The 26,331-nt window shown below is 43.9% G+C and overlaps 1 protein-coding gene across 1 annotated transcript in view; it reads right to left on the reverse strand.

Moving 5' to 3' along the window:
* Positions 1-26,331, reverse strand: part of GLT1D1 (glycosyltransferase 1 domain containing 1) — a 143,111-nt gene that overhangs the window by 84,933 nt on the left and 31,847 nt on the right. The window contains exons 5-6 of the mRNA XM_068271598.1: positions 20,728-20,764; positions 6,724-6,780 (exon numbers count right to left, since the gene is read on the reverse strand). Coding sequence (XP_068127699.1) covers positions 6,724-6,780; positions 20,728-20,764 — 94 coding nt within the window. The remainder of the gene's footprint in view (positions 1-6,723; positions 6,781-20,727; positions 20,765-26,331) is intronic.

A 26,331-nucleotide genomic window follows, 5' to 3' on the forward strand; every position in this document is an offset into this window, starting at 1 on the left:
TGGAAAAGGGCCCTAAAACGGATGCGAATTGAAAAAAATCAGATCAAAGCGCATGCAGGGTGGAGGGGCCCAAATAGTCACAAAGTGAACCTTGGGTGATCCTTTAAGTTTCAATAGCAGATCTGGAGTTAATGCTTTCAGCTATGCAGCTGCAGGTGAATGTCTGATATACAAATCTAGGATTGAACACCACTATTATGCCTCTCTGTCACTATCTGTACTACATCATACCTGGAAGCATGGAGTGCATAGAGCCAAATGCAACTTCCCCACAGCATCATTTAGAGCCCCTCAGTGCAACATGTTTAAGGGAACCCGAGGTGAGAGGAATATGGACGCTGCCATATTTATTTCTTTTTAAACGATACCAGTTGTCTAGCAGTTATCCTGATCCTGTGACTCGAAATACTTTTAGCCATAGACCCTGAACAAGCAAGTAGCAGATCAGGTACTCAGCTGACTCAGGTTTTACTGGATTTGCCATATGCTTGTTCCAGGGTTTTGACTCAGCCAATACTTATGCCAGAAGATTAACAGGGCTGCCAGGCAACTGGCATTGTTTACAAGAAAATAAGTAGGGCAGCCTCCATATTCCTCACACCTCAGGTTCCCTTTAAGGCAGAGAGCAAGACATTTACCGCAACTATTCAGATGCTTGCACAGCTGAAGCAAGGATTGCAGTTATAATATTAATGGGTTTTGTTACCATTAGAAACTAGGCTGGGTAGCATCCAAACTCCATCTCTCAATACAATATCCAGTACATAATCAGTATATATATAACCAGTATATAATACCACTCTGTAAGGTAAGGATGAACAATAAAGTCATAAGGGCCTACTCATAAAGGTGCTTTTCAGCCAGGCACCATAAAAATCCCAATATTTAATAAAAGTGGCAATGAGTTTAAATGCTTGCCCCTTTTAAATGGTTCAGCCTGTTTTCAGTGATTTCAACATCTGCCAATATGTATCAGCAATAGCTGTAATACTTGTACCGGGGCAATAACCATAAACGCTACTGTATAGATTGCCAAATATCATTTGTTTCTTTATACAATGTAAGACAGAATTTACCACTTCAACGGTAGATAACACATCTGACTTCAATAAAGCAGAGTGGAGAGCAAGTTATTGTTTTCAAACATATTTTCACTACTACTACAGATCATGTAGTGGCAGATCAGAGTGGCAATCTATGTCCGCTACTGAAGTTAAAGGGAAACTGAAGAGAGAGGTATATGGAGGCTGTCATGTTTATTTCCTTTTAGACAATACCAGTTGCCTGGCAGCCCTGCTGATCCTCTGCCTCTAATACTATTAGCCATAGCCCCTGAACAAGCATGCAGCAGATCAGGTGTTTCAGTGGTTCAGACTTATAAGTCTGATCTGACAAGACTAGCTGCATGCTTGTTTCTGGTTTTAATCAGATACTACTGCAGAGAAATAGACCAGCAGGGCTGCCAGGCAACTGGTATTGATTAAAAGGAAATAAACATGACAGCCTCCGTATACCTCTCTCTTCAGGTCCCCTTTAATGGTGGCCAATTTTCTTTTTTCTTAATTGGCACACGGCTGCTTGCCAATTTTAATCCAAGGTCTAATTCAAGTAAATGGTGCTGTGTACTGGCACTTAAGGGCACTTACGGCAGGCAATCAAAGCATTGATCGCCACTGTAAAAAAAAATAAAAAGTTAGACTGCCTTTTTACAATTATGGGCATCTTACTGAAGCAGGTCTTTTTGGCACGCTTCCTACCACACCCGACCTGGGCGCCGCCATAGAGGTAACGTTACTAAGTTTATAGTGGCTTTTAAAGGACATATGAGGCAAGCATGTTAATCTATTAGTACTTTCCTGAGGCTTTCCTCCAGCCCTTAGCAGTCATTTCGGTCCCTCGCCGCAGCTCTGGTCCTCCTCTGTGTCCCACTAGCCACCCGTAAAGATCGCCTACCCGCCGGCGGGATGGTGCTTCTACGTATGTGTCCAAGACACCAGGCGCGTACTGTGTCTGCACAGTACTACGGTGCAGACGCAAAACTCGCCCGGCGATGTGGGTGCATGCGCTCTCAGAGGCACGTGCAGAAGTGCCGGCCGGACAGCGATCTTTACAGACGACCAGCGGGACACCAAGGAGAACCAAAGCTGCAGCGAGGGGCCGAAATGACAGCTAGGGGCTGGAGGAAAGCCCCAGGTAAGTAAAAATAGATAAACATGCTCGCCTCATATGTCCTTTTAAAGTGTAATTCGGGTCCCGGACGCCAAATTACTTCGCCCTCCTAGTTGCTATGACCAGGAGGGGAATAGTATTTAATGCCCAACTAACCGGGTGGCTAAATAATACGTACGTCATCTTAAAGAACACCTGAAGTGAGAGGGGTATAGAGGCTGCCATAAGTATTTCCTTTTAAAAAATATCAGTTGAAAGGCAGTCCTGCTGAACTCTTTGGCTGCAGTAGTGTCTGAGTCACACACCTGAAAATTCAGTCAGAAACATCTGATTTGCATGCTTGTTCAGGGTCTGTGGCTAAAAGTTTTACAGGCAGAGCATGAGCAGAGCAGCAGGCAATGAGTATTGTTTAAAATAAAATAAATATGGCAGCCTCTTTATCCCTCTCGCCTCAGATGTCCTTTAAAGGGCTAATCTGATTTTTAAAAGTTGAGAACAAAGAAGTAGCGATGAATTGGCAGATTTTCCATTCTTTATAAATCAGCCCCATAGGAAACACTGAGATGCTATAGTAATTGCTCTGAGCTCTGGGCTCCCAGGGCATTCACACAATGAAACGTAGTGCGTTCAGGCACCTCATTTTTCAATCTTAATATCGGCGTTCATACTTGCCCAGTGCTTGTTTTTTCTCTAAATATATTAACAGTTAAGAATCGAGCCAGTCTGAAAAGATTGTTCTCACAGAGGGAATGGTTATTATTATCCAAGTATATATGTGCAGTGTTGTGCTATGATTTATGACGGACGTTATAACTTGGCACTGCTACGTTTAAAACTGGGACACGTGTACTAAAAAAATGACACTTTCTTAAAAATGTGATGAACCTGCTTTGTGGCACGGCTTCATTCGTTACACACAGCAGGGACTCTGGCGAGGCAGACTGGGGGGAAAGAGTACGTAATCATCCTTTAACAACTCCTTACCTGACAGGAAAGAGCTTCAATTCTTTCTCCAGAAAGCACTGTACCTGGCCTTTGTGGAGGCAAACTGAAATCCATATTGGATTTAGAGAAATGCTTCATTCGGATATGTATGTTACCTCACTAATCATGGTCTAACGATTGTGCAGTATCTGTACTTTTCAGTGTTTTACAGCTGTTCTGCAGCAATGCTCTCCCTCACACTGCAGAGGGAGTAGAAGCTCCAATGACAAAGGCTAGTGATAAACCATGTAGTAATGCTCCCTGCATACTTGGAGATGTACAGTGGACCTATTTAACTACACAGGTATGGGTAATTAGGTATTTATGTATTAAGCTGTCTAGCAGTACAGCTTGTTTGCATTTCGGGCAGATAAACAGTACACTGTTGAATAGCAGCTGATTCCTCATTCCTCCCTCCTGTACTCAAGTACCGCCAAGTATAAAACGTTATCAGGTGCAGCTGGAATGATTTATTCTCGAGTGTGGCTGAGGAACTATAATTGTCAGCATATGAGTAAAATAACAATAATCAGGTTTAATGATGTATGACCCACAATAGAAATCCTGGGTAAAGTCCACGGCTCTCACTGGCAGTACCAATGTCAGTTTTACATGAAACTTGCTCTAACGAGCTGTCTCCTACTGGTCAATGGACTAAATAAGTTTACATTGCTTTTAATGTATGTATTATTGGGCAATGGTAATAGGACAGTGGGGCTTCTATGAGATACTGTGACAAGCTCTAGCCATCCTAGCCAGTGGCCAAGTAATCTTTCATGTCACCGGTCTTCTCCTCCACCTTTGCCAGAAGTCTGGCCACAAAGTTGTCACCGTTCAGGAAGCTGGTGAAGTGCTCCTGCAGCGACGACATGGCTACACCAACCTTCCCCGCAGCTAGGTCTAGGTCTAGTTAGCTAGCCTGCCTCAGCTGGTGGCCAATCACTGGCAAAGAGGCTTGTCAGGAGCAGGTGCAGGTGATCTCGGGCAATTGAAAGGTGTCAGCTAGTAACAGTGGTGGACATTACACATAATCTTCCTTCAGATTTATTTTTTTAAATCGCATGCTGACAATTGTGGTTCCTCAGTCAATCTTGGACATAAATTGCTCTGATGCAACTGATAAAATGTTATACTTATGTTGGTACTTGCCAGCGCTGTCACCCGAGTAAAGAAGGGAGCAGCTGATACATGAGGAATCAGCTGCTATTCAACTACTCACTGTGTACTTTTTTACTACCTGAAATGCAGACAAACTGTTCTGCTAGATGGCCTAATATGTAAAAATAAATAAATAAATAAAATACCTAAAAAATTACTTTTATTGTTTCCTGTTAAAAGCTGACTAACTCTTATAGACACAATCTGCAAAACATATGCGGGTCATCCAGAAAGTAAAAGTAATTTGCTTTTATCTGCCACGCAAGATATTCTTTGTGTGCAATTTATCTTGACTCTGTCAGGTCAGCCTTTTCTCTCCCTACACTGCTTTTCACATGACTACAGAACACAGGTAAATGTTTATTCAGCAACATTAACATGAAACCCCTAATCCCTTCAATTCATAGGAGGAGTGTGATGCTACTACAAGGGATTGAATGCTTCATAAAAAGATATGTTAAATGATTAACCGTTTGATGACCAAAGTGCTAAAGACCAGGCCATTTTTACTGAAATGGGCCACTGCAGCAGTGGATCCGAGGTGAACCTTTACTCACTGCATACTTGTGTTCCTTTCCTATGGCCCCGGGAAGATTTTTTAAAATAAAACTTGCGCTATAGTCTTCAGCTAGCATTTCGCTAGCTAATTATGTCCCCCAAGTGCCTCCGGTCCCCACCGATCGCCTCCGATCCCTACCGGTATACATACCCCCCAGGGATCCCGCGATGGCGCAGCCTCCCAATCAGCTCCAGGCTTCGCTATGGGGAGGATCGGGACTGTGCATGAAGTCATGACGTTGATGACGTCATGTCCGATCGTCGCCATAGCGACAGTGAAGCTGGATCGTGAAGCTGCGGCTCTCGCGGGATTGCGGAGGGGAAAACATTAACGCGGCGTTCGGGGGGTTTAGTTGGTTGCCGGGGGGCTTGGGGGACATAATTAGCTAGCGAAGTGCTAGCTTAGGCATATAGGGAAACTTTTATTTAAAAAATCCTCCCGTGGACGCAGCCTCTAAAACTGCGTACTGCCAGGGAGGTTAAATAAACATATTTTTGCTTTAATTTTAACAACCCTCCGTCCCCTGGCCAGCCTATCACAGCGATCGGCTGTGATAGGCTTCAGCCTATCACTGCCGATCACTCTCCTGTGTGACAGCCGTGTCACATGGCTGTCCCCAGTACAGATCCCCAGCAGATCGCAGCGCTGTACTTACTAGAAAGACGGCTAACAGTCTCCTTATCGGAGACTGAAGGCGGGGCGGAGCTCCGCCCCCCCAAGCAGGAGATGCACGTGCAGCCTGCACACGATCTCCTGCATTGACTTGACGCCAATTGGTATTAGGCGGTCCTGGGGCTGCCGCCAGGAGCGGTCATACTGTAGTTAAAGGACAGCGATCAATAAACATGTTTTAAAACTGGGTTGGGAATTGTTTATGTGTTCCTAAGTACTGCAGTAAATCCTTCCCACCTTACCTGTTCATTGCATGTTAAAAAATTCCTTTTAAAATCATTGTTTCCTTTACTAAGAGCATGGGAGCAGTGAAACATCTCTCTACAGCTGTTAATCCTGTGTGTACTTTTTATTTTTTTTGCAGGTGCCAGTTCTTGCTAGCTTGAACTGCAGCTGCTGGTTTTCAAGCTCTGAATGAGTTGCCCAGATAAGATGCTGGGCTTTCAGGGATAGAGTTAACCAGAAGGAAATGTATCTCTTATCTGCTGCATGAGTAAACGTTGTCTGCTGATTGTGTGCGAAACCTAATGCTGGGAACACACGATTTAATTTCCTCTCTGATCGACAAGTAATCTGATGAGAATTTGTATTGTTTGTACATATCCAAACTGCTTCCGATCGATAACAGGATCAATTTTCCCATGATAGCTTCAAAAAATTTACCCCGTTATCGAACGAGAGCAGATCGGACATGCCAGAACTAATCACAAGATCCTGTCAGGAAAGCTTTTCACACTAAAGTTTTTTGCTGTCAAAGTAAAATACTCTGTTCTCTTCTAAAAATGCAGAGACTAGCATTGGCTGTGTTGTCTCATTTCACATGAAGCGCAGACTCCCCTCTGCTAATAGATTGTTCCAATGCAGCTAAAACACACAGTGTACAGCTTTTGGCTTTGATATTTACCATGAAAAGTAGAAAAATGCTTGCACAGTTATTGAATAATACTTACATTATTTGTACATTGTAATTTTAGAACACTTGGTAATTAATGGCTGTCTTTTAAATAAAGGAGGTAATTAAGTAGAGAAATAATCTGAAGGTACGACAGGTGAAAAATTAAAATTTTCATTAAATGAAAACAATGGTTATTTTCCGGATGGCCCTCATACAACGGGGGAGCATATCAGAGTAAAAGAAAGAAAATGCACATCAGGCAACCTGGTTTATTCACTTTGTTTACCTGCATTATGAAGAAAGGTTTCACAATTAAAGTAGAAATTTGGCAGTGTTAAAATTCCTGAAATCAAAAGAACAAAAACAAAACAATATTAAAAAGAGCATAATTTGCATATACAATTCTTATGTTGAGGTTTATATTCATTTTAATCAATGCATTTAGAATTTCATTTATTTAAAGCAAACTTGTGTCCAAAATGTGCTTAATAATTCAAATGTATGAGTGTACTGCCCCAATCTGGTTTATTTTTGTGGTGCATAGATGTTAAATTCTGGTTTTAAATCCCTAATGGGTTGAGGGCACCTGTCTGCTAAATGTAGCTTCCTCACTGTATTTCAGAATGTCCGTTGGTTGTCCTGAGCTGTTTGTCCTGCTTCCAGTGTTGTCAACACTGTCTGATGAGCACACTACTGCACTGAGCTGCAGCAGTGCGCTCTGCCAACAAAATGCTGCATGCATCTGGTGCACAACACTATGCTGTCCAACTCAATATAGCCTTATGGAGTAAACGCTGCAACATTGAGCCAGGGCTGTGGAGTCGGAGTCGGAGTCGTGGAGTCGGAGTCGTGGAGTCGGGCAATTTTGGGTGCCTGGAGTCGGAGTCGGAGTCGGGAAAAAATGCACCGACTCCGACTCCGACTCCTAATGAATTTGTAACTGTAATTAAAATAGAAAATATGATAAAATGTTCTATTTCTCAGATAATAGTCATGAAAAATAATGTATATATACAGTAATAGCTGTGCTTAGTCCACAAAAATGAAATAAACCAATCAAAATTAGTTACTTGTGCTGCTTCAATAAAGCAGTCCCAGTATTTTTAAGGTCAGATATACAGATCTGATTGTGACTGTATATATGATGCGTACACAGGAATCTCTTATATATACTAAATAACATCTATGCTGTAAGAATAAAGCCTGATGTGTAGCTGTGTCACTAATAAAGATGGTCAACAAGATGGAAATAATTCTGCATTGATGCTGATTTATGCAAATGTATGCACTCCCTTTGCTGATGAAATCAAATAATTTGATATGTTGTTAAAATTTGGTTTGGTGACTACAAATTAAAGGGTAACTGAGACGGATGAAAAGTAAAGTTTTATACATACCTGGGGCTTCCTCCAGCCCCCTTCAGGCTAATCAGTCCCTCGCTGTCCTCCACCACCCGGATCTTCTGCTATGAGTCCTGGTAATTCAGCCAGTCAGCGCTGTCCGGCCGCATGCCGCTCCCACAGCCAGGAACATTCTGCACCTGCGCAATAGTGCTGCACAGGTGTAGTATGCTCCTGGCGGCGGAGTGTGTGCATGCGCACTACGCCTGACTGGCTAGAGTACCTGGACTCAAAGCAGAGGATCCAGGTGGCGGATGAGGACAACGAGGGACTGATTATCCTGAAGGCGGCTGGAGGAAGCCCCAGGTATGTATAAAACTTTAATTTCATCTGTCTCAGGTTTACTTTGTTACACAGTAGTACTATACTCTACATATGCACTCCCCACAGAGCTGCAGGGAATCCACTGAGAATGCTGTGCACATTGAACACAGAGGTGTTGTCGGTTTACAATCTCCTCATTCCCCTGCAGAGTACCTGCACATCATTCTTACTTGTACCCACACTTACATTGCCTAGGGCCTGATAGATGTTCTTTGTTCCGGTTTGTACCTTTTACAAGTACTCTTACCAAGGACTAGTTTTAGTCTAAAGGGAATAAATATAGTAGTCTACATATCCTTCTCACTTCAGTTGTCTTGTAAAATTCCTAATCGTTGGCAGTTAAGAGACGAATTTCATGTTACATACTTTTAATCAACAAAATTGTAATATGCAAATTAGAGGAGTCGGAGTCGTGGAGTCGGAGTCGGTGGAATCCTAAACTGAGGAGTCGCAGTCGGAGTCGGAGTCGGTGGATTTTTGGACCGACTCCACAGCCCTGCATTGAGCACACAGGTGCCCAGCGTTTCTGGAAAACACACAGGCCACCAGCTTTTTAGGAAAAAATAGATACAAATTCTGTGTCTATACATTTAAGCAGATGAAACAGCATTTTGGGCAGCATGGTGGCGTAGTGGATAGCACTCTCGACTTGCAGTGCTGGGGTCCTTGGTTAGAATCCCAGCCAGGGAATTATCTACACAGTTCCTATGGTCTCATCAATTCTGCGTGGGTTTCCTCTAGGCACTCCGGTTTCCTCCCACATCGCAAAAACATACAGATATGTTAACTGGCTTCCCCCTACATTGTCCCTAAACTACAGTGGACACATTTGTGGTAGGGACTAGATTGTGATCTCAGAGGGACAGTTAGTGACAGGACTATATATACTCTGTAAAAGCATTGCAGAAGATGTCAGTGCTATATATAAATACTAAATAGTAAAAATGTTTTGCACCTACTAAATGAAACAAATATTAGAGTTTACAACATACATATAATAACATCAGACCCAAATCTACACCTGGTCAATAGTGTAATAATAATGCAATACAATTTATGCCCCTCTGAAGATATACTCTACGAGGACCTCTCAGCTGACTACTGTTTACAAATACTTCTGTGCAGCAACTTCTATGATGTATACACTGTACACACCGATATCTCTGCGTTTTTCCATCTCCCCCATACCTCTCCCAGTAAACCCCCCACTGCTACCCATGTCTTTGTGAATATTGTTCTCATGTTTATGATCTGTCATCAAAACTGAACTTTGCTCCCAGCATATGCCTGTTTCTGTCCATGTTCAGAAATAAGGGAGCGCTCACGTGAAGAAGAATGATAGCTCAAAGCAGTGATCAGACCAGATCTACGAGTTATGCCAGCAAGAATTGAAGCCAAGGATGCAGAAACATTACAGATGCATTACAGCATACACAGCATAACCGCTGTTGTGGAGAAGTGTAACTTAACAACAGGCAGCAAAGGGGTCTTCTCTTCAGACAAAAATAATCAGTTATGTAAAACTTTAAATTCTCCCTGAAGGGCCTTTTTCTACTAGACGCGAGTCAATACGAAAATCAAATTCCGCTCGTACTGCTGATTGCAACAGCACCGCAATAACATGTAAATTCACTGTACTGTTTTTCAAGCGATTTGTTTTTCCCCAATTTATAATCGCCGGCCTGCACAATTTTTGGTGTGTTTGAGCTCATTCCCAACGGATATCGGTGCAATCGTGGGTAGTGTAAATAGATCGCATTTCGTAGTGGAAAACCAGACTAAGGCTCCCTGCACACTGCATGTGATTCCGATTTTAAATCGTTTTTTACATCTGATTTTTAATCGTTACTGTGTTTTTTCCTCCATTTTTATGTTGATTGTATTCAGGGAAAATCGGAATTGCAAATCGGAATGCGGAAACGGAATCACAAAATGGATTTGCAGTGTGCAGGGAGCCTAAAGGTACAAAACAGCTAATACCGGAACTGAAAACTGAAATGATGAAATAAACTTATAATATTATTATATCATCATTAATATCATTATTTTCAGTTCAGGTTTGCTTTAGAGGCTATAGAGCTGGGTTTATGCACACAGGAAGGTAACTATTGTTGTCTGGAATCTCCAGTGTGAAGGTTAAAGTGAAGTAAAAGAACGGGGATAGCGTTCAGGGATCATTTTGTACAACACATATACTGTAACAACGCTCTGAAATTTAAAGGAAACCTAAAGCAAAATAAAAGTGGCAAGTTTAACTTACCTGGGACTTCTTCCAGCCCTCTGCAGTCCTCCTGTGCCCTCGTCATGATTCCACACACCTTGAAAAAGCAGCAGTGCCCTTCTGACAGTTGCACGTGCAGCTCCGGGTCATGCACCTCCTGATCGCGCTCCCATAGTCAGTTGCGTTCTGCACTTGCGCAGTTTGTAAGAACTGGAACTGGCCAGAATAGAATGTTCCCGGTCACAGGCGAGTGATTGAAGAAGCATATGGTCAGAGCCACGCATGGGCAGCAGTTCACGACTGGCAGAGTTGGTCAGCTTTCAGAAAGTTACTGCTCCTGAACAGTGCAATGTGAATTGAGGGTGAGGGACCAGGGAACTTTAGGGGGCTGAAAGAAGGCTAAGGTTAGTTAAACTGGCATCTTTTACTCACTTTAAATACCCTTGAGGCCTCATTTACACTTCCCCGCATCCCCATCGCAAGGGCAATGCAAATCTATGGTGCGTATCCGAGATGAAAAACTAACTATAACAAGTAACTTGTCTATATATCTTATCTAAAGTTTACATAGTTTACACAGCAAATCTAGCTGCAAACAGCTTCAACAGTTTATGATTATTTATTCCTGTGATACAATGAGAGTGGCCATGTTCTGTCACATTACACACAGGCAAGCTGCTGTGCATCTCCAGCCCTCAGCCTGTAAAAAAAAACTTCACTCTCCTCTCCTCCTCCCTCCTCCCCTCTGCCTCTGAAATCTCTATCTAGTAACCTCCTCCTCCTCCTGCCCATACTGCCATAAGCCCTTGTTACTAAGGCTGAGAGTGCCAAGGCTATCTGGAGAAGCTGTGGGCAAGGCTTGTTTAGTTTATAGGGAATTAGAGTATTAAAACGAAACAAAAAAAGTATTTGGCTTGAGGAATGCCCCATAAACATTATGAAAGGAACACAATTATGCAATGAGTAAAAGTTTATACAAGATCCACTTTAACGTGGTGCGACGCAGTGCGCTAGAAGTATCTATACTGCTGCATTCTCATCGTAAAGACTGCAGCACAGATTATGCAGCAATGCAAGTCAACGGGTGAAGCAGCAAGTGTGCACGACAGAAGCTCGGTCATGGCACCTAATTTTCAGCACTGCAGCTCTTAAGGCCCTGTTAACAATTGGGCTCATTTACTGAGGTCTCCCACACTCAAATTCGGAAGCAAAATGACAGCCTATTGAAATCAACATTGCTTCTCTTGATTCATGTGTGGGAAAAAAATGACTGCAGCATATCGCATCGGAATCCCCATAGCCGCATTGGATCCGGATGGGATTCTGCGTCAGCAAAAGTGCCGCATCTGTCTCGGCACTGTGTGGAAAGTAGTCTTATTCTCTTCTCATCACTTCTTAAGCCTGGTATACACCATGCATTTTCCCAGAGATGGGTCAAATAGATAATTTCCAACAGGTCCGATCTGATTTCCGATTGTTTTTCTGATCGATTTGCATAGAAGTGATCATAAAATCGATCAGAAAAACGGACATCTGATCGGATCTGACAGAAATTATCTTTCGACCCATCTATCTGATGGAAAATTGCATGGTGTGTACCAGGCATTATATAGGTATAGAAGTCAGCAAGCTTTCTTTGCACCTCTACAGATTTAGGCTCAGTTCACATTAAGCCAGTTCGGAACGAACAGAGCAGTGGCTGTTCTGATAATGTTTTCTGTCCCATTAGAGTCCAGAACAGATCTTCACCGCTGACCGGAAAAATTGTGCAGGTCAGAATTTTGCGATGTGTTTACCATGTATTCCAGACTGACAGTGTGTACAGATCATACTAGGGACAAAGCAGGGACAGAGGTGTGGCTGGCATCATGGGGGGGGGGGGGGGGGGGGGGGGCTAAACCAGAGGTGGTTTAGCCCCTCCATGATGCCAGCCACTAATCTGGAAGTAAGGGCCGCGTGGCCGAACACTTCTGTGTTCCCTGCTGAATGCTGCCCAGGAGTCGGGACCCACCAAGAAATGAACACTATTGCACCTTTTGAACTGGAGCACCTTGGCCAGCACTGGCAGATGTTAGTAATCGGGATCCTTAGCAACGTCAGCCATCACCGCTGGTTTCTTTCATGAAGAACTGGGTCATCACTGCTGAACCTTTATCTCCCTATGCCTAGAGCGACGGGTGGCGCCATGGTATGGCAGCCTCGGCTCTTGGCTTTCGGACATTATCCCCCCCACCCTTCCAGAACCTGTATGAGCCACAACCAATTCTGGGTACAAACCCCCTTAGTACTTGGCTAATGATTCTGATTTTGAGTTGCAGTGTAAACCGAACCTTAGTTTCAATTTACATCAGTTACAATTTTCATGTTACTGACTGGTTCACTCTACTGATATTCAAGATACAATACAAGACTCAACTGAGTAGCCAGGGGGAAGAGTCAGGTAACCCAGATTTAGAACTTTCTATCTCCACTTGAAAAGGATATGAAAACTCCCTTAACCACTTAACGACCGCCCCCAGCCGATGGGCGGCGGCAAAGTCCGGGCCCAAACGACCGCAATACGCCCATCGGCGGGGGCGGCTGCGGGAGTGGCTATGCGGCGATCGCGTCATTCGTGACGCGATCAGCCGCCGGGGACTGGCTCCGCCCCCCGTTCGCCGTAACCCGCCGGCCGTTCGGAAGCGCCGGCGGGTTACTGGCATCCGGATCGCCGCTGCAACAGTGTATAATAGGCTTTGTAATGTATACAAAGCCTATTATACTGGCTGCCTCCTGCCCTGGTGGTCCCAGTGTCCGAGGGACCACCAGGGCAGGCTGCAGCCACCCTAGTCTGCACCAAACACACTGATTTCCCCCCCCCCTGCCCCCTGATCGCCCACAGCACCCCTCAGACCCCCCCCCTGCCCACCCCCCAGACCACTGTTTGCACCCAGTCACCCTCCTAATCACCCATCAATCACTCCCTGTCACTATCTGTCAACGCTATTTTTTTTTTAAGTCCCTAATCTGCCCCCTACTCCCTCCTGATCACCCCCCCACCCCTCAGATTCTCCCCAGACCCCCCCCCAGACCCCCCCCCCCCGTGTACTGTATGCATCTATCCCCCCTGATCACCTGTCAATCACCTGTCAATCACCTGTCAATCACCCGTCAATCACCCCCTGTCACTGCCACCCATCAATCAGCCCCTGATCTGCCCCTTGCGGGCAATCTGATCACCCCCCCACACCAATAGATCGCCCGCAGATCCGACATCAGATCACCTCCCAAATCCATTGTTTACATCTATTCTCTCCTCTAAACACCCACTAATTACCCATCAATCACCCCCTATCACCACCTGTCACTGTTACCCATCAGATTAGACCCTAATCTGCCCCTTGCGGGCACCCAATCACCTGCCCACACGCTCAGATTGCCCTCAGACCCCCCCCCTTATCAATTCGCCCGTGCAATATTTACATCTGTTATTCCGGGTAATAACCCACTGATCACCTGTCAATCACCCATCAATCACCCCCTGTCACTGCCACCCATCAATCACCCCCTGTCACTGCCACCCATCAATCAGCCCCTAACCTGCCCCTTGCGGGCAATCTGATCACCCCCCCACACCAATAGATCGCCCGCAGATCCGACATCAGATCACCTCCCAAATCCATTGTTTACATCTATTCTCTCCTCTAAACACCCACTAATTACCCATCAATCACCCCCTATCACCACCTGTCACTGTTACCCATCAGATTAGACCCTAATCTGCCCCTTGCGGGCACCCAATCACCTGCCCACACGCTCAGATTGCCCTCAGACCCCCCCCCTTATCAATTCGCCCGTGCAATATTTACATCTGTTATTCCGGGTAATAACCCACTGATCACCTGTCAATCACCCATCAATCACCCCCTGTCACTGCCACCCATCAATCACCCCCTGTCACTGCCACCCATCAATCAGCCCCTAACCTGCCCCTTGCGGGCAATCTGATCACCCCCCCACACCAATAGATCGCCCGCAGATCCGACATCAGATCACCTCCCAAATCCATTGTTTACATCTATTCTCTCCTCTAAACACCCACTAATTACCCATCAATCACCCCCTATCACCACCTGTCACTGTTACCCATCAGATTAGACCCTAATCTGCCCCTTGCGGGCACCCAATCACCTGCCCACACGCTCAGATTGCCCTCAGACCCCCCCCTTATCAATTCGCCCGTGCAATATTTACATCTGTTATTCCGGGTAATAACCCACTGATCACCTGTCAATCACCCATCAATCACCCCCTGTCACTGCCACCCATCAATCACCCCCTGTCACTGCCACCCATCAATCAGCCCCTAACCTGCCCCTTGCGGGCAATCTGATCACCCACCCACACCAATAGATCGCCCGCAGATCCGACATCAGATCACCTCCCAAATCCATTGTTTACATCTATTCTCTCCTCTAAACACCCACTAATTACCCATCAATCACCCCCTATCACCACCTGTCACTGTTACCCATCAGATTAGACCCTAATCTGCCCCTTGCGGGCACCCAATCACCCGCCCACACCTCAGAACGCCCTCAGACCCCAGCCCTGATCACCTCGCCAGTGCATTGCTTGCATCTATTTCCCCCCTCTAATCACACCTTGAGACACCCATCAATCACCTCCTGTCACCCCCTAGCACACCTACCCATCAGATCAGGCCCTAATTTGCCCCGTGTGGGCTCCTGATCACTCGGCCAAACCCTCAGATCCCCCTCAGACCCCCTTCCGATCACCTCCCCAGTGCATTGATTGCATCTATTTTCCCCTCTAACCGCCCCCTGAGACACCCATCAATCACCTCCTGTCACCCCCCTAGCACTCCTATCCATCAGATCAGGCCCAATACATCCCGTCATCTAAGAGGCCACCCTGCTTATGACCGATTCCACAAAATTTGCCCCCTCATAGACCACCTGTCATCAAAATTTGCAGATGCTTATACCCCTGAACAGTCATTTTGAGAAATTTGGTTTCCAGACTACTCACAGTTTTGGGCCCGTAAAATGCCAGGGCAGTATAGGAACCCCACAAGTGACCCCATTTTAGAAAGAAGACACCCCAAGGTATTCTGTTAGGTGTATGATGGGTTCATAGAATATTTTATTTTTTGTCAAAAGTTAGCGGAAATTGGATTGTTATTGTTTTTTTCACAAAGTGTCATTTTTCACTAACTTGTGAGAAAAAATAAAATCTTCTATGAACTCACCATACCCCTAACGGAATACCTTGGGGTGTCTTCTTTCTAAAATGGGGTCACTTGTGGGGTTCCTATACTGCCCTGGCATTTTAGGGGCCCTAAACCGTGAGGAGTAGTCTAGAAAACAAATGCCTCAAAATGACCTGTGAATAGGACGTTGGGCCCCTTAGCGCACCTAGGCTGCAAAAAAGTGTCACACATGTGGTATCGCCATACTCAGGAGAAGTAGTATAATGTGTTTTGTGGTGTATTTTTACACATACCCATGCTGGGTGGGAGAAATCTCTCTGTAAATGGACAATTGTGTGTAAAACAAATAAAAAAATGTGTCATTTACAGAGATATTTCTCCCACCCAGCATGGTTATATGTAAAAATACACCACAAAACACATTATACTACTTCTTCTGAGTACGGCGATACCACATGTGTGACACTTTTTTGCAGCCTAACTGTGCTAAGGGGCCCAAAGTCCAATGAGTACCTTTAGGATTTCACAGGTCATTTTGAGACATTTGGGTTCAAGACTACTCCTCACGGTTTAGGGCCCCTAAAATGCCAGGGCAGTATAGGAACCCCACAAGTGACCCCATTTTAGAAAGAAGACACCCCAAGGTATTCTTTTAGGTGTATGATGAGTTCATAGAAGATTTTATTTTTTGTCACAAGTTAGCGGAAATTGATATGTATTGTTTTTTTTTTCACAAAGTGTCATTTTCCGCTAACTTGTGACAAAAAAAAAATCTTCTATGAACTCACCATACTCCTAACAGAATACCTTGGGGTGTCTTCTTTCTAAAATGGGGTCACTTGTGGGGTTCCTATACTGCCCTGGCATTTTAGGGGCCCTAAACCGTGAGGAGTAGTCTAGAATCCAAATGCCTCAAAATGACCTGTGAATAGGACGTTAGGCCCCTTAGCGCACCTAGGTTGCAAAAAAGTGTCACACATGTGGTATCGCCGTACTCAGAAGAAGTAGTATAATGTGTTTTGGGGTGTATTTTTATACATACCCATGCTGGGTGGGAGAAATCTCTCTGTAAATGGACAATTGTGTGTAAAAAAAATCAAATAATTGTCATTTACAGAGATATTTCTCCCACCCAGCATGGGTATGTGTAAAAATACACCCCAAAACACATTATACTACTTCTCCTGAGTACGGCGGTACCACATGTGTGGCACTTTTTTGCACCCTAAGTGCGCTAAGGGGCCCAAAGTCCAATGAGTACCTTTAGGATTTCACAGGTCATTTTGCCACATTTGGTTTCAAGACTACTCCTCACGGTTTAGGGCCCCTAAAATACCAGGGCAGTATAGGAACCCCACAAATGACTCCATTTTAGAAAGAAGACACCCCAAGGTATTCCGTTAGGAGAATGGCGAGTTCATAGAAGATTTTATTTTTTGTCACAAGTTAGCGGAAAATGACACTTTGTGAAAAAAAACAATTAAAATCAATTTCCGCTAACTTGTGACAAAAAAAAAAAATCTTCTATGAACTCACCATACATCTAACGGAATACCTTGGGGTGTCTTCTTTCTAAAATGGGGTAATTTGTGGGGTTCCTATACTGTCCTGGCATTTTAGGGGCCCTAAACCGTGAGGAGTAGTCTTGAAACGAAATTTCTCAAAATGACCTGTGAAATCCTAAAGGTACTCATTGGACTTTGGGCCCCTTAGCGCAGTTAGGGTGCAAAAAAGTGCCACACATGTGGTATCGCCGTACTCAGGAGAAGTAGTATAATGTGTTTTGGGGTGTATTTTTCCACATACCCATGCTGAGTGGGAGAAATATCTCTATAAATAGACAATTGTGTGTAAAAAAAATAAAAAAATTGTCATTTACGGAGATATTTCTCCCACCCAGCATGTGTATGTGTAAAAATACACCCCAAAACACATTATACTACTTTTCCTGAGTACGGCAATACCACATGTGTGGCACTTTTTTGCGGCCTAACTGCGCTAAGGGGCCCAAAGTCCAATGAGCATCTTTAGGCTTTACAGGGGTGCTTACAATTAGGCACCCCCCAAATGCCAGGACAGTAAACACACCCCACAAATGACCCCATTCTGGAAAGTAGACACTTCAAGGTATTCAGAGAGGAGCATAGTGAGTCTGTGGCAGATTTCATTTTTTTTTGTCGCAAGTTAGAAGAAATGGAAACTTTTTTTTTTTTTTTTTTTTGTCACAAACTGTCATTTTCCGCTAACTTGTGACAAAAAATAAAATCTTCTATGAACTCACCATGCCTCTCACTGAATACTTTGGGATGTCTTCTTTCCAAAATGGGGTCATTTGGGGGGTATTTGTACTATCCTGGAATTTTAGCCCCTCATGAAACATGACAGGTGCGCAGAAAAGTCAGAGATGCTTGAAAATGGGAAAATTCACTTTTGGCACCATAGTTTGTAAACGCTATAACTTTTACCCAATCCAATAAATATACACTGAATGTTTTTTTTTTTATCAAAGACATGTAGCAGAATAACTTTCGCGCTCAAATGTATAGGAAATTTTACTTTATTTGAAAAATGTCAGCACAGAAAGTTAAAAAAGTCATTTTTTTGACAAAATTCATGTCTTTTTTGATGAATATAATAAAAAGTAAAACTCGCAGCAGCAATCAAATAGCATCAAAAGAAAGCTGTATTAGTGACAAGAAAAGGAGGTAAAATTCATTTAGGTGGTAGGTTGTATGACCGAGCAATAAACCGTGAAAGCTGCAGTGGTCTGAATGGAGAAAAAGGCTCTGGTCCTTAAGGGGCGAAAAGACTGTGGTCCTGAAGTGGTTAAAATGCCATCAACACATAGCAATATTAACCCTTTGCACTCCAAAATTCAGCCTGTAAGGCCTCGTACACACACCTGAATTATTAAGCCGATAACAACCACCTCAGCTGATTATCAGGCGTGTGTACGGCAGCCGGCAACAACCGACCCCCAACTTGCGAGCGGTCCTCCGGGGAGGTTACTCAACCCCCGCAAAGCTGACATGTGAGTGTGCAGCCCGCCCCAACGATGTCGTCCAAGGGGGTCAGGTCCTGATCCCCGACGGGCAACATCCGTCAAAAGTGTGTACACACCTCAACACAGACAGCAATAAAACACTAGCATTTTTAAAGTGTTTTTGGATGACAAGGATAGTCCAATTTGTGGGTAATTACTTGTCTAAAAGCCTGTTTCCTGCCTAATTGTTGCTCCATTACCTCTATACCTTTACAGTCTATTTGTTTATAAATGGTGTCAGTTTGAAAGTTTATTGCTCCCTGCAAATTGGTCTGATATATAAAAAAAAGGTAGGAAAAAAAAAATTTAAAAATGTATTTATATTTATGCCTCTATTGCATGTTGTTGATCTCCTACATTCTGGAGTGCAAACATATAAGAATATTTATGATTCCATATCCTGCTTTAAATCACCATATACTTAGAATTAGAAAAAATACGCAACACTGTAAAACCAGTAATCTAAGAAAAATTAAAAAACAAAAGCAACCAGTCTCCATGATGTTATCAAAACACAGCCGGCTGTACACTCACTAGCTCACAGCCACCAGCCACGCACCAGATCCTTAGGGTCCCACAACACCAAACACCCACTTGACGAAGGCCGAAAGAGGTCGATACGCGTGGTGAGGCGCATGCTACCACTCTCCCAGCACTTGCAACGCACCACCGGCTTGCCCCTGCTAAGCCTATTTGTGTCCACCAGCGGAAATTACCATGGAAACGGCTGGGAACAGGGATGCTGCGGGCTTCACTCATATCAAACAGAAACCAGTGCTCACATGGTTCAGACTGCAGTTTAAGCTTGATGGACTGAGTAATGCAACATGGAACATCCGTTCCTTCAACCACTTTAGGGCCGGTTCACACGGACGGCAGGCGGCGTTGGGGCGGCCAGGAAGTCGCGTCGTCCTGTGACGTCCCGTTCGGTGGCGGCGGTACAGAGATCGTCGCGATCGGCGTTTCTCGTCCCCGCAGGGGGACATATAGCCGCGCCGGCTAGCCGTCCCTGGACGTTGCATGCGGCTTCTAAGGACGGCCGAAACGATGCGTTAAATCGGGATCAGAACGCCGCGTTTATGCAATCGACGGTAATCGACGGTAACCGCGCAATGCTAAACGCTCCTATTCACTTGAATGGGAGAGTTTAGCCGATGGGTCCCGAACGCTTGACGGTAGACGCCGCCAAGCGTCCGTGTGAACCGGCCCTAAATCACTGGACAGCTGGTGGGGTGAGAGTCTCTGTGAGGCAACATTCATCTGTAGTGACTGCTTGCACGGAGGATTATGCATTAGTCCACACACAGTTGCCAGTTTAACTCACAGTAGCTTGCCAGTATAGGCCAAAGGCTGGAAGATTTGCAAATTGTTTGCTTTGAACTGTTGTGCTGCTAACTGGGACTCTTCTCTGCTTTGCCTAAATTACACATGATAACTAATTGCCATCTGCCCAACACCATCAAAACAGTTTGTCTTGTGCTTTCTGCGGGTTTATTACCACTGTAATTATTTTACTGAACACGCAGATCAGTGCTGGTGTATTAATTGGGTGTTTGGTGTTGTGGAACCCTAAGGGTCTGGTGCGTGGCTGGTGGCTGTGAGCTAGTGAGTGTACAGCCGGCTGTGCTTTGATAACATCATGGAGACTGGTTGCATTTGTTTTTAAAATTTTCTCAGATTACTGGTTTTACAGTGTTGGGTATTTTTTTAAATAAAGTATATGGTGATTTGAAGCAGGATATGGAAACATACAAGTACTGTTGTTTCCGCCAGATCCAGGCTCCCCCTTTGGGGTACCACCTCTTTACAATAGCCAACGTGTTCCAGAATCTTTTTGTATTGTAGTGTGCAAACATATAATACGTATGGTGAAGTTCCCTTTAATTTTTGAAGGCCATGCCGGTTTAGCAATGCAAGGCAGTTGGCAACGGGAAAACACATTACCAACACTTCTGTTTATACTTGGCAAATTTAAATGATAGCATAGAACTGTACAAAAACAAATGCCATTTCATTTTCAAAACAGTAAAGAATACACAGCCCTTCATTATATAAGCACTGTCACATTTAATAATGCTAGAAAGTCTTACCTTGAGCTTGGATGTGTATTTTATAGATTGCTTGTGGCTATGAAATAATGAAAAAAAAAGAAGAGGCCTTTTTATTACAGAATGAAAACAACATAATTCACATATTGAAAGGTTTTCTCTCTCAGTAAAAGCAAAAGTTTTGACTTTCCTATTGAAAAAAGTCCAGCAAAGTTTCAGCGCACTGCTAGGGTTCATTTGTTGCTATGAGCGTCTTCAAATGGTCATAAAATGTTCTGGGTTTTTTTTAGTCAGCAGGAAGTAAAAGAATTGTAAAGAGCTATTACAACTATCACTATACTGAAAGGAGAAGTTTGGGTTCCCAGAGTTTACAGGGTTTTTCTATTCTAGCCACTCCAGCCTGAAAGCTTTCTGGTTAAGGAGGCGGCTTATTTCAGCGGTTCTGGAGGTGTGTTTAGCTTCTAAGGGCAACAATGGTTAATTTGCATATATTCAGCAGTGATGCACTGGGAGACATCCCGAGCTCACTCCAACCTGAATTATCGCAAATTCTTTCAGTTTTTCTTGTTTTCCTTAGTATTTTAGTAAGGGGGCTTTTAGTACCAATGTAGCCCCTCACACACTCCAATGAGTTCTGGTTCACCATGAGCTTGCTGGTTAGTCTGTACCTCTCGATGTTACAAACCCTACTCCATAGAGCCAAATTAATCCATGCCATGCACTGATGAGGATCAAACAATCCGAAACAGTCTGTATGCATGTTGGATTATTATGGCTCTGTACAAATTAACAAGCTGACACATCATTGCATTCCAGCAGTTCTGGAGGTGTGTTTAGCTTCTAAGGGTAACAATGGTTAATTTGCATATATTCAGCAGTGATGCACTGGGAGACATCTCAAGCTCACTCCAACCTGAATTATCGCAAATTCTTTCTGTTTTAAGAAAGCAAACTCTTGTTTTTCTTTTAAAAACATGCAGTAGCTGTGCTCTGTATAAGGGCTGAGTGAGGACAAGTACTTAGCCAAACATTTTACTATTAGACAAATTTAGACACAAGCATTGGACATAACTATAGACAAGACAAGACAAATAACATTTGTATCACGCTTTTCTCCTGGCGGACTCAAAGCGGCAGAGCTGCAGCCACTAGGGCGCGCTCTATAGGCAGTAGCAGTGTTAGGGAGACTTGCCTAAGGTCTCCTACTGAATAGGTGCTGGCTTACTGAACAGGCAGAGCCGAGATTCGAACCCTGGTCTCCTGTGTCAGAGGCAGAGCCCTTAACCATTACAGCATCCAGCCACTGAGCTATAGCCCCTGCAAACACTGGAGGTCCAAATTAGGAGGGCACAGGGGAGGTGCGGTCCTGTTCCTATCTAATGCAGAGCAGCAGCGCAGCAGAGCATTATATATACCTACTCTCAGTGCGATGCAGGTCTCCTCCACTTCCTGGTGATTTTGCAAGCTCCATACAGCCAGCCAATCACCATGTGGCTTCAGTATTTAGCAAACTTACAAGGAAGTGGAGGCAGGGCCGGCGCTACCATAGAGGCAAAGGAGGCAGCTGTCCCAGGGCCCCAGAGCTTGTAGGGGCCCCCAGTGGCTACAAGAGGAAAAAAAATTTCAAATCGACCTTATAGTTTTTGAGAAAATCGATTTTAAAGTTTCAAAGGAAAAAAAATACACATTTAAAAACCTGCCGACTTTAATGGTTGATAGCAAATCCACCTTAAATGCTAGAAACCCTAAATTTGCAGGATATGTTAAGGGGATCATTAGAAATAAGAGGAAAAAACTATTTTTCAAAAAGACCTTATATTTTTTGAGAAAATCGATTTTAAAGTTTCGAAGGAAAAAAGTATACTTTTAAATGCGGTAAATGTCACTTTTAGTAGCAAACCTAACAGTAGTGTAATTTTACATGCATCAAACGAAAGCGCAATAAATTTCCTGACGGGGTTTCCAGGGGGTCTATACGCAGCCGCATCGCTTTGGCCAGGGATCGCTATACAGCCGCAATATGGCTTTTTGAAGATCCCTGGCATTTTTTTCTATTTTCCCAATTTTTTTTTTATATTCAGAGTGTGGGAATTTTTTTTTTTTTTTAATTATGTGGGGTCCCCCCTCCTGAAACTTTTTAACCCCTTGTCCTCCATGCAGGCTGGGATAGCCAGAATGTGGAGCTCCGACCGATTGGGACTTCACACCCTGACTATACCAGCTGCAAAAAAGGTCCCCTAATGCAGATTTTTGTTACGGCTTATATGTTGGGGGGGGCCCCCAGGTTTATTTTGCCCTGGGGCCCCATTGTTGCTTAAACCGGCCCTGAGTGGAGGAGACCTGTATTGTGCTGGGGGCAAGTATGTATAATATTCTTCTGCACTGCCGCTCTGCATTAGACAGGTACAGGACCGAGCTGACAGATCTCTGCAGGGGGGTCAGGCTGAATGTTGTTACACCCCGGATACAAGGCATTTAAGTACTTAGAGTAAATGTGAAGCGGCACAGTGCTGGGCCCCAGTGAAGTTCTTCAACCAGTTTGGTTTAATAAGACTATGCTTGGGCAGCCTTTGGAAGTACTCCTGTTCCCAAATACTTCCTAAGACGAGTGGATGCAATCGGTTTCACATTTGTCCATTGGGGGGCAACAAATAAAACCTAAACATCAAATTTCTTATGTAGTGAAGTTTTTTACCTTGGAAGGAGGGAGACACCCCAAAAAGTATAAAACACTTTAAAGCAGTTTAAAAGGTAAGAGAAACTTAACTCAGGATGACACAGTTTAGGGTAAAAAGAGGTAGGTTATTAGTAAAACAAAAAGAAACAGAACAAAAAAACACCAGACAAAGCGTTTTACGTGAGTCAACCTGCTACAGGTAAAAAAGCTCATAGCCTAGAGCTATTTTCAAGGTAAAAATCAAAATAAAATAGCTCCATGAATGCATTTCACGACTCTTACTAAGAATGCATAACTAACTAGCTACAGTATGATCTTTTTTTAGTATGTATAATGATATTCATTGATGCAACTATTCTAGTCTGATTTTTACTTGATTTTATTTTGTAGCACTTAGCCATGAGCTTATTTAGCGGTTTATTTTCACACTATTTACTGACTCAAGGAAGTGAGTCGACTTCCATGAATCTGTCTTGTGTGTGTTTTTTTTTAGAAATAAACTACCTCTTTTTTAACCCTAAACTATGTCATATTAAGGTAAGTTTCTCTTCGGGCTGGTTCACACGGACGCTTGGTGGCGTTTACCACCGCCGTCCGGGACTCGTCATTAAACTCTCCCATTCAAGTGAGTCAGATCGTATGTACCGGGCTTTTACCAGCGTTTGCCGTCCGTTCCCAATTTCCCCCCCTTGTTCGGGGCAACCCTGAACGCTACATGTAGGGTCGAAAAAAAAGGTCATTTTTATTTAAAAAATAAAATAAAAGTACATTTAAATTAATAATAAAAAAAACAAACAAACATTGCAGCAGCAATCAGATGCCACCAACACAAATCTCTGTTGGTGTCAAGAAAAGGGTGCAATATTCATTACAGTGCAAAGTTGCATGGCCATGCTATAAACTGTTATATCTGCAGTGGACTGAATTGTTAAAAACTGCCTGGTCACTAGGGGGAAGTAAGCTTGTGGTCTTCAAGAAGTTAAACTCAGGGCTGCAGTCACCATCTGCAGAGATCTTCAATCCCAGGAAGGTTAAATCTGTTCCAACTTTTACTTTTTCTCCATCGATTTGCATATGGTTCATTGGAGCAGATGACATGACTTTAGTTCTCTTGATATTGAAATGACAACAAAGCGGAAAAAAAACTTATGATATAATGAATTGTATGTGTAGTACGGATTTTGGAATGGTAGGGGTGTGTCAACACCCTAGACAAAAATACAGGAAACACAAACGGGAACCCAGTAGTGAAATACGTAGAGATGCAGGATTAAATGAAACGTAAATAGATTTTCTACTCACAAAAGCAGGTTGCAAGGGGAGCAACCAACCACAAAAAGCAGGTGGAGACAATGAACCCGTCTCCACTAAGGGTGGCCCAACTGGACCTGGATACAGTCACTCTACTTGAAAACAGTGACAGACGACTAGCGGGGTCAGGACCACTAGAGGTCTGCCTGGACCCCTCCAACAAGATTTGTTGGGGGGTATACGAAGCACATTTGGGGGAAGAGGCGCCCTGGTATGTGTAAAACTTTTAAAAACAGTTAAAATGGAAAGAATTGAGGTGGCTTACCTCAACAACGAGAACTTCGTAAACACAACGGATATTTATTGAGCACAGGCAACGCGTTTCGCGGGTCTGAGCCTGCTTCCTCAGGCCAATAAAAGGGCCAATTAGATCAAAGCCGTCCAACATAGGAAGCCTCCCTAAAGCAGAAAAAATTACCTTTTGACATTTATGACTAGTCTCTTTAACTCTACCTCAGTTTCAGCCATCAAAGTGGTATCATCGGCATAGCTCAGATTGTTAATACTGTATTCCTGGCTGCTATTTTAATTCCAGCATGTGACTCATCCAAACCAGCTTTCCGCATTACATAGTTGGCATACAGGTAAATAAATAAGGAGACAATATGCATCCTTGCCGCACTCCTGTACCAGTTGTGAACCAGTCTGTTATACCATACTCAGTTTTAACTGTTGCTTCTTGATTTGCATATAGATTCCTTAAAAGGCAAATGAGATGGCCTGGTATTCCTATGAGAATCTGCTACAGTGTATGATGATCTACACAGACAAAAGCTTTTGACTGATCGATAAAGCAAAAGTAAATATTCTGGCATTTCTTTGTTTTCTCTATTATCCATTAAATGTTGGCAGTATAGTTGGCACTCTTGTGTTTTCCATATTTGATGGCAAATTGCCAACAGCATTCCAACAGCATCCTCATGCAAGCTTTTCAGAAGTTCTACCGGGATACCATCACTTCCTAGAGCCTTGCTATTAGCAACATTATTGTTATTAGCAAGATGCTTGGTTAAAGGATAATAGAGCCGAAAATCCTCGGACAAATGGGGTGAGCTGGCATATATAGTGAGCTGTCCTAATGGCCACCCCTCCCCCTGTTCTCCTGTGTCCCCCTCCTTTCTCTTCTAAAGCCTCCTGGCGGCCTCTTCCGGGTCACCGGAGTAGGGCTCAACTGCGCAGGTGCCAGCCCAACTTGTGCACAACCCTCAGCGCACAAACGGGAGTGCTCTGTGCATGCGGTAATCATGACATCTTGAGCAGAGTGCTCCCGGCTGCAGTCACGCGCTGTGGGATGTGCGCAAGGCGGGCTAGCACTTTTGCAGTGGAGTCCGACTCAGGCGACCCAGAAGAGGTCTCCAGGGGGGCTTTAGAAGTGAAAGGAGGGGGACACAGGAGATGAGGGGGAGGGTGGCCATCAGAACAGCTCACTATATGTGCCAGCTCTCCCCATTTGTCCAAAGATTTTTGGCTCTGGTATCCTTTAAGATTGGTGGCAGACATTGATCATTTAGTTGGTTTACCAGTTTGCACCTCTAGATTTGGATTAAAATTCAGCAGAAATCTTGTTCCATACAAGTTGCTTTACCAATGCTAGTGGCTTTGTACTGCGCAATTCAAAATAAAGATATGCAAACGCTGTTCCAGTACTACCACTCCAA

The sequence above is a fragment of the Hyperolius riggenbachi genome, chromosome 1, assembly GCF_040937935.1.
Source record: "Hyperolius riggenbachi isolate aHypRig1 chromosome 1, aHypRig1.pri, whole genome shotgun sequence".
Lineage (NCBI taxonomy): Eukaryota > Metazoa > Chordata > Amphibia > Anura > Hyperoliidae > Hyperolius > Hyperolius riggenbachi.